Source organism: Micropterus salmoides, unplaced genomic scaffold (assembly GCF_014851395.1).
Source record: "Micropterus salmoides isolate LMB-PRFRI ecotype aquatic unplaced genomic scaffold, ASM1485139v1 Ms_hic_scaffold_10, whole genome shotgun sequence".
Lineage (NCBI taxonomy): Eukaryota > Metazoa > Chordata > Actinopteri > Centrarchiformes > Centrarchidae > Micropterus > Micropterus salmoides.
In genome coordinates this window covers 1,635,813-1,649,077 of record NW_024040041.1, presented here as the reverse complement: position 1 = coordinate 1,649,077, position 13,265 = coordinate 1,635,813, and the positions used below count along the sequence as shown (strand labels likewise).

The following is a 13,265-nucleotide window of genomic DNA, read 5'->3' as shown; positions in this document are numbered from 1 at the left end:
CATAATACTATCATCTGACTGTAAGTAATGAAAAATTGCAAACAATGACAGAAATATTAGACAAATAATGGCATGTTGTATACACATGTGCACATACACATTTGTCCTCACAACTGTTAAGAAATATATACACATTACTAGTCAAAATGGTATGTTTAACATGTGACTGGAAACTCCAGTCAATGAAATACACCCTTCTGATGCACTGTGCGCATATGCAAAGTATATGGATAAATTTTTTGGAGGAATGTGAGAAGGACTAATTCCTTAACATGCTTTGCAGAATATGGTTATTAAAGCTTTAATTCTCATGAAAATGATTAACTTGAATCTTGTAGGCAATCCTGTTTACAGCTAATGTTTCTTCTCTTTCTGCGCAGGTCAGAGGTCAGTGAAGGCACCAGTGGACCGAGATGATGTCCATGCAAAGTAAGTTCTCTGTAGATGTCTGCTGCGTACATTTAAAGCACATACACACAAAGTTCACATGAGCTTTTAACGTAATGTGGGCTACATAACTACCACAGCTAACATAAGGCTAGCAAACAGTAGGGAACCAGGCACTGCACAGCACAGTTGATCGCTGCTGCCACCAACACTGTGTAGCTAGTAAACTGCCTCATCTACTTGTGGATTTCTTTCTACAGAGTACATGTTTGACAAAACGTTCCACAAATGCATTAAAGAGAAGTCACAAATGTAACACGACCCACAAATTAATAGGAAGCAATCCACAGTGTGCAGAAACCGTTTCTTGTGTAGAAATTGATCCACACATACTTAAATATCTCTGTACATGTGAAATTTAAATATATGTTTGCAGAGTAAATTGTCCTTATCAAGCTCACGTCTTACATGACACAGTGCTCCACAACTCCTGAAGGGCAGAGCTCCTCACTGTGTTCTCCGTCTTGTCGCTCTTCATGCTGCTGTGTCTGTCGATGGTACACATGTGGCTTCAGCTTCCCTTCTCTATGTATACAGCGACACTAATACATTTGTCTTTTAAAACATAGAACTTTCACATTACTCCAGTGTTTTCAAAACCTTTAAACAGAGAATTTTGAAAACGCTGCTGACCTTTATCCTTGTTTTAGTAAACTCATGAATTGGGGTTTAGTTTGGACGAATGGAAACAGAGACTTGTTAATGACGATGAAGACACCCATGTTTGCTTCCTGATTGGGTCTTATCAGTCACAAATTTGTCCTAGAGGAGTTGCTGACCTTGTTGTCTATCCTTGCAGCCTTTGTGCAGTTAAAGATATCAGGCTTCCTGTTTAGACTGGCTCGAGCATGGCCAATGTACTGTATGTGAATGGTCATGCGATATGTGTTTTAGGCATGTTAGTATAGACAGAGATTATTTCTGAAACTGTGCTAAAACGGTTGTGTGAACAGAGATTATTTTCATTCAAAATGTATTTTTGTGGATGTAGTAAATATCAAATGTGCAGGGAGCAGAGTTAAAGGGGTCTTACGGAAGTCCAAGTGTATCCGAGATGATTGGAGTGTGCTGAGCCAGGTAGAGGAGCAGGCAGGCAGTAGGTGCATAGAAAGTCCAAAATTTTGTGTAGGAGATACAAGTTTGCCAAGGCGATTCTCTCAAAACAGTGTGAAACAGTGTGCAACAGGCTTTGAGGTACATAACAATACATTTCAAACTAAAAGCATGCACATAACAGAAAATGACCTCGCACATCTATAATGTTAGAGGTTAGTAGGTCAAAATTTGCAAAGAAACTCGCGCACACTGGCAAGCCCGTTGGCAACGTTTCTGTTCTAGACCTTCATCAGGCAAAACTACAAGCGCGCACATAAAAAAAAGAACAGCAATAAAACTATTTAGACACAATATATAAAATAATGCAATATTAAATAGGCACAGCAAACATAAAAATATTTTTTCAAAGGAAAGAAACAAAACCAATATTTCCGCCTTGTGACATTCAGAGCTCTTCCTAACATGCTTCCAATGCAAGTGCTGGTGCGACAGAATCCCCAGTCTCTGAAAAGATTGTATTTCAAAGCTGATCTAAAGCTAATATGAAGCTTCAGCACTCTGAGTTATCTGAGGTATCTCTTTGTGTTTTTCCTCACAGTGTTACTGAGGTGGTAGATAGATACTAACACAAAGAGGAAATTTCACACTAAAAAGATGTACCCTAGGAAGAGAGCAACATGATTAATCTAACTTAGACCACTGAAGCCTCATGCCAACCTGAGATGTATTTTTGCACAGAATGGTGACTGTGGATTTTGTCCCCTTTCACTTACAGCAGATGCACATTAGGAAGGGACATTTTAATGTGTAGTAAGAATAGGAAAAATGTTTACAGCAAGCAACACTTGTTTCTATATTCATATGGGCATGTAAATATTATTTAATGCAGATGTGAAAGATTGTGAACCTATGCTTTATTCTCTTGCTCTTGCCATCAAAGTTAAATAACAAGGTGCATGTCTGAAGGGGGCTATATAGTTGGGTGTCATCACCATAGCAATGAAAATCTGTGCTGTGTTTATAATTGAAATGTTTATTTAAAAAGTTCAAAGCTAGTTAATGTACAGAGTGGAGTGGAAACAGTTCGCCTCTATCCTGATTGACAGCTCCCTGTCTCCCAGCTACCTTGTCAGTCACAAGGTGGCCACACCCTAAAGCATACCCTGCTTTATCATCTATTTTCCTCTAAATGGGACCGTAATTTACTAAATGAACATCATGCTGTGTTGAAGAAGACTTGAAACTATCATTAGGAAAGTGTTTACTGAGGGAATAAATCAGCTGAGAAGTAGCAACATTTTTTCATGGACTTCTATACAATCACACTTGTTTTTGCAACTTCTATACAATCACACTTGTTTTTGCAACCAGTGAAGGCACTTCCACATTGGCTTCACTTTTCAGACGGGGAGGTTGCGGCTTGGTTACAGTAACGAGAGTAAATGTAATTCATTACTTCCACCCCTAAGCAGTAATAGCAGTAGTGGTAATAGATGCAGTAGTTATGGTTGTGGTAGTAATAGTCAACACATTCTCATCTCAATGCGTCATAACTGATGCTTTCAGACAGCGTGACAAAGCGTAAGGATTTTACGCTAAAGGTACCCTTCAGCGTCCGTATAAAACGCCCATACGTTGCAGCAACACAAGGGAGGCTAACCCTACCTGTTAGCACTGTGCGCAGCTGTAGGGTTAGCTGGTCGACATGCATACATTCAGTGACTTAGGTTTAGGTACTAACATTTCTGATGGTTGTGGTAAGGGTAGGGGCTTCGGGGGGCTGTCAACACCCCAGAGCGTCTCATGGAGACGCACCCAGTGCATCTCACACAGACGCTAAAGGGTACCTTTAGCGCCAAATAATAACACTTTGTCACTCTTTCTCAAATCGTCGGTATATGACACCCTGAGATGAGAACGGGCTCTAATAGTATCAGTAGTAGTAGTGGTTGTAGCAGTAGCATTAGTAGTAAGGTACTATTACTAGTATCTGATGTCAGTCATGTGTTGTTCCCTGCAGTGAGTGAGGCAGACAGTGTGGTGAAGGTGGCGGAGTGGCAGCAGACCTACTATGCCTCAGATTCTGGCATCCAATCAGGAGCCACCACAGTCCGGGATGATGAGAGCAGCACTGAGTACAGTGGCCGTAAGAATTACACTGGCAGTACTACTGCTCCTGCTAGTGCCAGCGCCGGCGGAGGGAACACAGCAGCTGGTGAACCAAAGAGCCCCACAGGTGAGAATTTCCATGACGCTTTAAAGGATCATTTCAGTATTTTTAATACAATAAATACAGTTTCGAAATTGCCCTTTAACTGAGAGTTGTTCATGTGTGTTGGTTTCTTTGGTTAATTTCTGTCATTCCTTTTTCTTCACTCCCTTTATCTTTGCTGACACTGGCTTTTATCATCTTGTTCTTTAACTCATCATCAAATGTGTGGTCTTTATTGTTGTGCATCTGTGTTGCTTTAGTCTTCTGTATTTATTGTTCTTGTTTTGGAACTGATATTTGTAGGAAGAAGACAACTTTATTAAACACTTATCTGGATCACCACCCTATTAACAGGGAAATTAAACCAAAATAATTCTTATTAATTATAATTTGATCAGTCTCTTAGGAAAGGATTGAATTTCCAACGATAGATTAACTTTTTCTTCTGCTTCAAAGAAAACACACACGTAACTTCCTACTGATTAAATCGTAATATTTATTAATTGCTAACTAACAGAATAAATGAAAAATTAATGAAACAAACAATAGCAGATATTGTGATGAAATAAACCTGATCTTATTCTCAATAGTGAAGTGAAGTAGGTTACCTGATTGTAAAAGCAAAAATGGTACGGCATTAACTTACCGCTATAGGGTACTTCTCTAAATGAATTATTCAACATCATCTCTTTATCACAGCAAAAAAAACATGGTTTATTCTACTGTTTGAAGGGCTGGCAGGGACAAGACATTCCTGCTGGCTTTTTGACGTGGTGTGCAGGCCATGGGATGTTTGACTAAACACAATTGCACAAAATGCTTTAATGTTTACAGCATTGCCTGTCAACCAGTATTCTAACCAAACATACTGCTCAGTCTGTTGCACTGTATATGATTGTTTACTGCTGTTAACACTCCATATATAACAGTGGTACTGTCCCCATTTCAACTGACACTCCTCCACCTTATCAAGAAACACATATGCAACAAAGACGGTGCTGGTGCAGAGGAAGCTTGACTCTAAACGTTCATAAATATGTACACTTACTTTGAATCATTTATCACCACAGATGAACCACACAAAGAATATTATATTGTTTTTAAACAGTAACATTTCTTGGGGGTGCATTGACACTCCTCGGCGGCCAGGCAGAACTCTGCAGCCGCTTCCCCCTCCCCTCTCTGCCTTTCAACCCTTCATGTCCCTCCAGTTCAGGTGCAGTCACTTATCCTAATGGAACCTGACTAGTATCTAACTTACGAAGCCAAATCTTACAATGCTTGGAAAGTTAAATGTTGACATAATGTCAGCTAACTGAGAGCTCATTAGTTTCAAACTTCACAAAGACAGCTTTTGTTCAAAGAATTATCACCCTAATGTCTACTACTTCTCTTGTAGACGGGTTTCTTGTATGCAAACACTACTGGATGTGCGCGCAGTCAGGGGGCAAAAGTGCTTTGGTCAGAAGACTGTCGTCAATCACTGCAATCAACGTAGATTTTGCATAGTTTGTAAATTCTTGTTGACTCAACAATAAACTGTCATTTCAGAGTTGGATCTGTTTGTTTGTGTTTCATTTAAAACATGCGCGACAACGTGGCAGGTCAGTGACCTTATGTTGTTCAAGTCAGCTGCTAGCCAAAAAGCTAAAGGAAGAGTGGAGAATCAGGGTATTCTTTCCACAGCTGTAAGTATTGCCATTAGGCCTACTGTGTCAAACAATGCAAAGAACATTGTCTTCCATTGTAAATTTTGTGACCAGCAGAAAGCTTTCAACAATGAGTAATTTTTTATTGAAGTAGAAAGAAACTCCAGCCGCTGCTGCCAGTGGTACATCCACTCAGCAGGAGAGAGTGGCATTAAGCTACGTTTAAGCTACATTAAGCTAAAATATCCACTTGTATCGTAAGTTAATAGTCTCACTTTTTTTTAAGTGTGAAGTCTGTGCGAGAACACATGCACATAAGACGCCCCCCGCGCACGTGCGTGTGCCTGCGCTCCCGATGATGACATCGTCCATCATGATGGTTCATTGTAGAAATTTTGTACACATCGCCCAACCCTACTTTAAATGCATACATTGTCTCCGCCAGTTTCTCGAGGATATCATGTTTCAGCTCCTTTGTCACTTTGAGATAGGTTGCATCCCTGAGATAGAACAGGTTACCTTGTCGGAGTCTATACTCAACATCAACAGCAAATTTGGGAATGTCAAAAACAAAAATCTATCCAGAAAGGAGTTTGACAGGATCTCAGTATCTGCCTGGCTGCATGTATCACAACATGATTCAGTTTGCGCAGTGACTGGTACAAGCTCAATCATAGGGATAATTTTGATGGTTGGCTTCTCTGGGAGCCAGCCAATCAAATCATCAAGTGTGTAAAATCATGTTGTCATCGTCATCTTTCTTATGTCTCCCTCGGAGACGATAACCCTCATGGTTAATTTTTGTTGCACAGCCATCTGGTATTAAGCAAATAACACATCGTCTCAGCATTACCATCAGTTCTCCTTGTACCCTGTATGATGATCATGGGAAGACATCATTCAACTCTGACATCTTAACAACACACATGGAGGTGACATCACTAAAGAGACGTCTGTAAGATCTCAAATGCTCACAGTACCATGCTGTCATTTTATGGCAGACAAACACAATTTCTGTGTTGGCTGTAACAATCTTTTCAGGGAGACCTGAGCATGAGCCAGTGAGAGTATCATGCCTGGATGATACTTGATTCCATCTAGACAGACAGATGACGCCTCAAGAACTGACCCTGGCTTTGTAATGTTTTGAGCAATCACTCTCTGAACAATCAAAGGGAAAGAGGAGAAAGTAAAACTGGAGTTACCTTTGTCATCTCAACGGATGGCCTGAAAAATGAGCTACATTCAAGATGATAACTGACTGCTTTCTAGTGTTTGGTAGCAAGTATCATGGCAACATTTTTGAAATTTTGAGCATTGCGAATTGCCTTTTCAAAGAACTTACAGTATGCTTCCCGTCGTAGTACATTGTCCAAACATCAGACAGGGCCAAATTTCCTTACAAGCTGAGTGTAATGTTCCAGATAGCGATATTTTGGCCTTATACGAAAACTTTATACGAAAAATTTTGATGCAGCAGCCATCTGTGCTCTGCTATCTTACGTCCAGGAAATGCAGTCTCTTCAGTATGCCTTGATGCCACAGCTAGCTCAATAATGTATTTGAGAAGCATGAAAATGTCCCTAGTGTTGTCACTCTCAGGAACAAAGTGACCAATGAGAAATAGAAGGAGCCTTAATAGACGCCACGCCTTTCCAATAATCTGAGGTGGATCTGTGTTTTGTCAGTAAATGTGTAATTAAAATACCTGAACACATGAAAGTGCTCAAGATTCTCAGTTAGAGGACATGCTCTTTTCACACCATAAGTTCGACTCAATCCTGGCTCGTCTCTCACCTACTGTACATCCCTATCACGGGAGTCGTTGTCTCTGAGTTGAAAGAAACCAGAATATACCTCTTGTTGCTGAGCATCACTACTGCTTGCCAAATACAATCTGCAGAACTTGTCAACTGTGAAGCTCTCCAGGAATCCTGCAATGGAGTGGTCACCAGCGGCAACATACAAGTCTGTGCCTTTCACACTTGCACCTTGTTGGTAAACACAATTTTGCTCCGATGACTTTTCAGGGAGACCTGAGCTCTGATGACTTTATATCATAGATAAGAGGTTCTCCTTGTTCTCTTTGTATCATAGATAAGAGGTTCTCCTTGTTCTCTTTGTATCATAGATAAGAGGTTCCAGCACTCATAACCACACTCATCAATGTAAACGCCAAGCGCAATTGTGAACTTGTCCCTCGCAAGAAGAGAGTTTTCATTAAAGTACTGCCCATCCATTTACTTTTTCTGCCATAGCTTTGTCTAACACGTCGGTTTTGTTAAGCAGCTTGTGGAGAATGGGAACAATGCAAGTGGTTTATTGGCTTTTTTCACAACATATTATGTAGGGTTTACCAGTGGAAACTCTCTGCATACATAGGCTGCTCTTATTTTTGCAGTACCTAAGGGTCCATCTTCCAAAATGCCACAAAATGCCATCATGTCACTTTCTGACACAGCACTGGTAACCTCTCTCACAACTGTTTCATCCATGTCAGCATATCTTTAGTACGGCCCTCACGCTGTGATGCAGAGCACTTTATAATAACTACACACTATAAAGCATTAGTTAAGTATTAGTAAATACGGATTTCATCATTTTTAAAGCATTGTTCATACATTAATATCATCAGCATGTGACATTTGCTCTTGAACAGCATCACTGTCATGGCTTACATAGTCACCAATGATTTCTGACTTGAACCTCTTGACGCTCCCTGTGTACTTTACTCATGTGGTTTTTAAATGTGGAGAAGACACTGCTTTCAAAGTTACAGTCTTTATAAGGGTACCTGACTTTATGGTTTACTTTTAAGTGTGCAGTAGCACGCAAATGGGTAAAGTAGTCAGTCTCAGAACAAGACTCAGCAAAACCTACATGACAGACAGCGAAACTTAACTTGTACATCTCGACTTGGTTGCTGATCCAAAGTTTTGGTTCGAAGTTAGGATATGCGTACTTTTAGTGCATTGAGTGATTTCAATGTACATAGACAATCCTGATGTAAACAAGGAAAATGTTATGTTCTTGCTAAACTTCCATGTTTTAGCCTATAATGTTTAAATATCTGTGATCTCTTTTCACAATTAAAGGGGCAATACTCTACACTTCCAAAGCATCTCTTCGTGTGTCCTGCAACACAATAACAAATAAGAGACAAGAGATTTAAACTGAGCTAGTTTATCACAACACTGTATCTGTATTTTGTATTTATTCTGTATTTTGAGACAGTTAAACCAGGTAAGGCCACATGACTCTACCTTTAGCTAATGATTAACATTAGCTAATTAATGTTACGTTTTGGACATTTTACTTAACGAAATTCTGTGCTTCTGATCAGTAATACTGGGATTGTCATTAAAAGTAAAATTCCAATTGGGGAAAAATCATGGGGTGGTGATGGAGCAGTGGATAAGAGACATGCCTTTGGTGTGAGAAACTTGGGTTTGAATCCACTGTGAGACACCAATGGTGTCCCTGAGCAAGACACTGAACCCCTAATTGCTCCAGAGGCGTGAGACCTCTGACATATATAGCAATTGTAAGTCGCTTTGGATAAAAGCGTCAGATAAATGAATAGATGTAAAATACATCCAGAAAATGTAAAAATAGCAAGTATATGGAGTAAAAACTCCATATTGCTTAAAGTTATTCACACATTGAATTACTATAAAATCTAAGTACATTTGACTATTTAGTAGAATATACTTACATTTGATAATAATACAATCAAACTTCATCTAAGTACATTCTAATTTAATTGTTTAATTACATATATTATCCGGGCTAACAGTTTATCAAGGTACAGTATATGTCATTTTATATCACGGTAACGGTATGTTTCACAATACAGTAATTGTTCTATTTGGTTTAAAATAACAATACCTTCATGTCTACAGACAGAAGTCTAACTCCTTTTGGTAACACATTCATCTCCCTCTTCTTGGGTTGGTTGGGATGTATCCTGCTCTGTATTTACATTTTCATTCTCCTCCATGTTTTCTTGTTACTCTCTTCTTAATGACTGGAAACTATCTTTAATAATGACAGCACATGATGTTCAACAAGAAATATTATTTACCACCCAGTTAGTGTATTAAAATCACCCTCCAGGTTCAACAGCAGATGGTAATATTCTTCTCAGTTAAACTCTATAATTATACCACTGCTTCATCTTGTAAAGCTTAAATACATATCATCCTATTTACTTGCATTGAGTTCTGCATTTGAAAGGTTTATATACTTTTGTGTTCAAATAGCACTTCATTGACTCATCAAGTGAGTGAGTAGTTGGTTTCAGAAGCACGTTGCTCAAATATTTGTTTTGAAATGACACTGACACTAAAAAGTGCACCTACAGTAGCAGCCTGGAATATTGTGTAGCATATTGATGTTAGCATTTAGCTTAAAGCCACTGAAGCCTCTGCTGGTGTGTGCATAAAATACAGTCTGGAGCTTTTGCATGAAAGACCCATCCTGGTGATCAGTCACTTTGTGTTAGCCAAGCATGGGTTAAAGGGCAAATACTAAAGTTGCAGACATGGGACATTAAGAGTCTGCATTGTCTGCCCATATGGTGAATTTGCTCTCCTTTCAGACATGGACAGATTCCTACGCTGTCCCAACCAGTTACCACTAATTTATCATAATCCAAGGCAAAATATGACTAAACCACTGAATCAACATTACAACCTTCCCACATGTGTGTCTTCTTGGGATGATACATAGTCCAACAAATGCTAAAAGTCCAGTCCATGATCCAGGTACAGCACCCATTACTACATCATGGTTTAAATCTTATTAGATCAAATTTGTCAAAATTTAATCATTCCCTACTCAATTTGTGTACTTTGAGGAAGATAATGCAAAAGACTTATTAGATGATTAGACACAATAAAACATTCAAATAAGACTTAGTATCATGTTAGTTGAATGTTGAATAGTGAGTCGCACAATCAAACTTCATCTCCCACCTGAAAGGTTCAGTGTGTACGTTTTAGTGGCATCTAGTGGTGAGGGTTGTGAATTGCAACCAATGGTTGACGGTGCATTCATGTGCTCCTCGGATGGTCCCATTTCCTGGCTTTTGAAGTGGTTCTACTGACTTCAGTGTGTTTGTGTTCTCTTAAGTCAAAATACGCAATCAACATGGACTCTACTACAAAGATGTGTTGGATTAGCAATATCAGAGCATATAAACAACACGCAGTCATATTAGAACTTACATGTTTGCAAAATATGTACTGTATATGCAATACGTGATTTTGCAAAAATCAAAGTTCTGTATACTTCTTTATGTCCCATGTACACTTTATTTCTGTTTTTGCAATAAAGATTTAAGAAGGAAAAGATTCTGATTATTCCGACACCACATGAATGCACCACTCACCCCTCCCCTTTCCAAGTGCGTAGGAGAAGCTACCGTGGCCGACATGATCTGTTGGCTCTTTCGCTAAATAATACGTGTTGGCCTCAAATTTCTCTTCTTTCTTGCTTCTAATAAACCAGTCGACTACTACTACTACTGATGTTACTTGTTCTTCTTCTTCTTACATATTCAATGTAGTGGCAAAACGCGCTCTGTAGTGTAAGTTTGTCCATTTGGGCTACTGTAGAACCATGGCAGCACAACATGGCAACTGTGAAAGAAAATTTCTTCTCAAAGAAGAAATACAGAGTCAGAGATGTGATGAAACCAATGATGGAGGTAGAGCTTGATGGACCTGCTATGAAATAATAAAAAATTAAAATTATATAAATAAATTGACTGACTTGTGTTATTAGATGTGGAGGATCTTATAATTCAAGACAATCTGCCAGAGTTTGATGCTGACTCCTTTTAAAAAGTGACTATAGATAAGATGTCTTTTCAACACTGGTAGCTTTGGAGGAGGCTCCATGATGTTTCTCAACAATTACACACTCCCTATCTGACAGATTTGATATATAATGAAAGAACAGGTCATCTCTATAGGTTTAATTAGGTGAAATGACCTGTTGAAACCTGACCTATCTGGTTTTGTTCTGTTAAATGCTTTATAACTTTAGATTTGAACAGCTCAGCTCCAGAGAGAAATATGTGTAGTGTTTTGAATGTGGTTTTACTGTAAAACTGCAAGCTGAGTGTAAAGCAGGAAATGTGCTTATATTTTAGCCGAATTGGTTCAAAGGGTCGGTGCATCACAATTACAGGCTGTGGTCATTGTGTCTCAGGTACCAGTTCTACTGTGTAAACAACTGAGAAAAAACGATTATAGACATTATTTCAGTAACTTCTTTTTTTCACAAGTAAATTACTGAATGCATTTCTGATTCATTATTGTTACATATACTATAGTACAGTCAATAAAGTGAAAATTTGGTGGTCACTTTGGTACATTTCTAGAAACATCCTTAGCATTTGCAAAACTATTTGTATTGTTAAACTATGGCTAATGTTTGGATGATAATGATTGGAAATGCACAAGGCTGCACTTTTTACAGTAGATAGTTAGAGTTACAGTAAACACTGCAAGAGATTGGACAGGATTCACAGTTATGCTATTTCTGTATGCACTGTAATTTTTTGACACAGCATGTCATTGTGATTAAGAAAATAAAAAAAACAAGACTATTTTACAGCACTGCATAGCATACAGTTTTTTTCAATTGCTAACAAGCGTTTACCTAAACTTAAGACACTTTATCAAAACTCTTAACACAGCAACACACCTACCTCACACAATTAGCCAAATAGCTCAAAACCACATTTTGTTCTTTAAACACAACTTTCTAAATACAAAGAGTTAATGGCATTACTGAAACTGCATTACTTTTCATGTTTCAGCTCTACCTGCATACAGTAAAATGTGTGAAATCCATTGATTTTTGTAATTCAGTTTCCTTTTACTGTTAACCACCCTATATTTTTGGCTCGAGGGGCAAATGTGTGCATTTTTTCCAACAAACTATGTAAAAGTGAATGAGTCATCTTTACTTTATAAAATGTAGAGTGGGAAAAAAATGTAAGTGACAGAATTAGATAAGTAAAAGCTTTACAGTGATCAACAAATAATCCAACCTATGTGGCTTTTGGTTCAAACTGTGTAAAAATACTGTCAAATACGTTTACGTTACTTCTTGGCCACTATGCTCCTCCAACAACCGCCGCCTGGCTCTGCCATCCCTGAGCACAAAGCAATCTCAGTCCCGTCTGTTCTCATCTGTGACACCACGATGGTGAAACAAACTACCACATGCCATCAGAGCAGGGGCGTCCCTCTCTAACTTCAAGAAGCCCATGAAAACTAATCTCTTTCGAGAATGCTTCCACTTTATAACACCTCTAACCCCTCACCTCTGCACTTCCTGTGCTCTTCTTCTATCTCCTTACAGTTCTCTTGTTTTGATTGCACTATTCGTTAACTCTTACTTCTTTCTCTAGGTATTTACCTTACTGATGCTGGGCATGCTAATATCTCTTACTAGTGTTTATTGTCACTTGTAGATCTCTTACTGTACTACTGCTTGTGTTTTGTTCCTCAAATGTAAGTCGCTTTGGATAAAACTGGCTGCCAAATAAGGAAATGTAAATGTAAATACATAATTACAAAAAAATGCACAGAAGGGAAAGTCCTGTTCTAATCCATATTATCTTCATGTTCTCATCCACATCACATCTAATGTCATCTCTCGCTATGCACCTGGATAGAACCACTTTCCCTGGTTCAGCTGCTCCTCCCCCTGGCCCAAGTATTCTACTCTCTTGTTTAGACATTATTCTTTCTTTCTCTCCTCCTCTGTGTTGTTCTGTATCCACATTTGATAAACTCAACTCCAGCAAGTCCCCTGTTTACTGGATTGTGTATGAAATTGACCCTTTGCTAAGCCACTCCCCGAATACACAGCTGGCCAATCAC

The 13,265-nt window shown here is 38.8% G+C and overlaps 1 protein-coding gene across 1 annotated transcript in view; it reads left to right on the top strand.

Annotated features, from left to right (window-relative positions):
• Window positions 1–13,265, top strand: part of LOC119918431 (junction plakoglobin-like) — a 178,412-nt gene that overhangs the window by 116,435 nt on the left and 48,712 nt on the right. Inside the window, exons 2-3 of the mRNA XM_038739180.1 lie at window positions 381–429; window positions 3,524–3,739. Of these exons, the coding sequence (XP_038595108.1) occupies window positions 414–429; window positions 3,524–3,739 (232 nt within the window). The 5' untranslated portion in view covers window positions 381–413. The remainder of the gene's footprint in view (window positions 1–380; window positions 430–3,523; window positions 3,740–13,265) is intronic.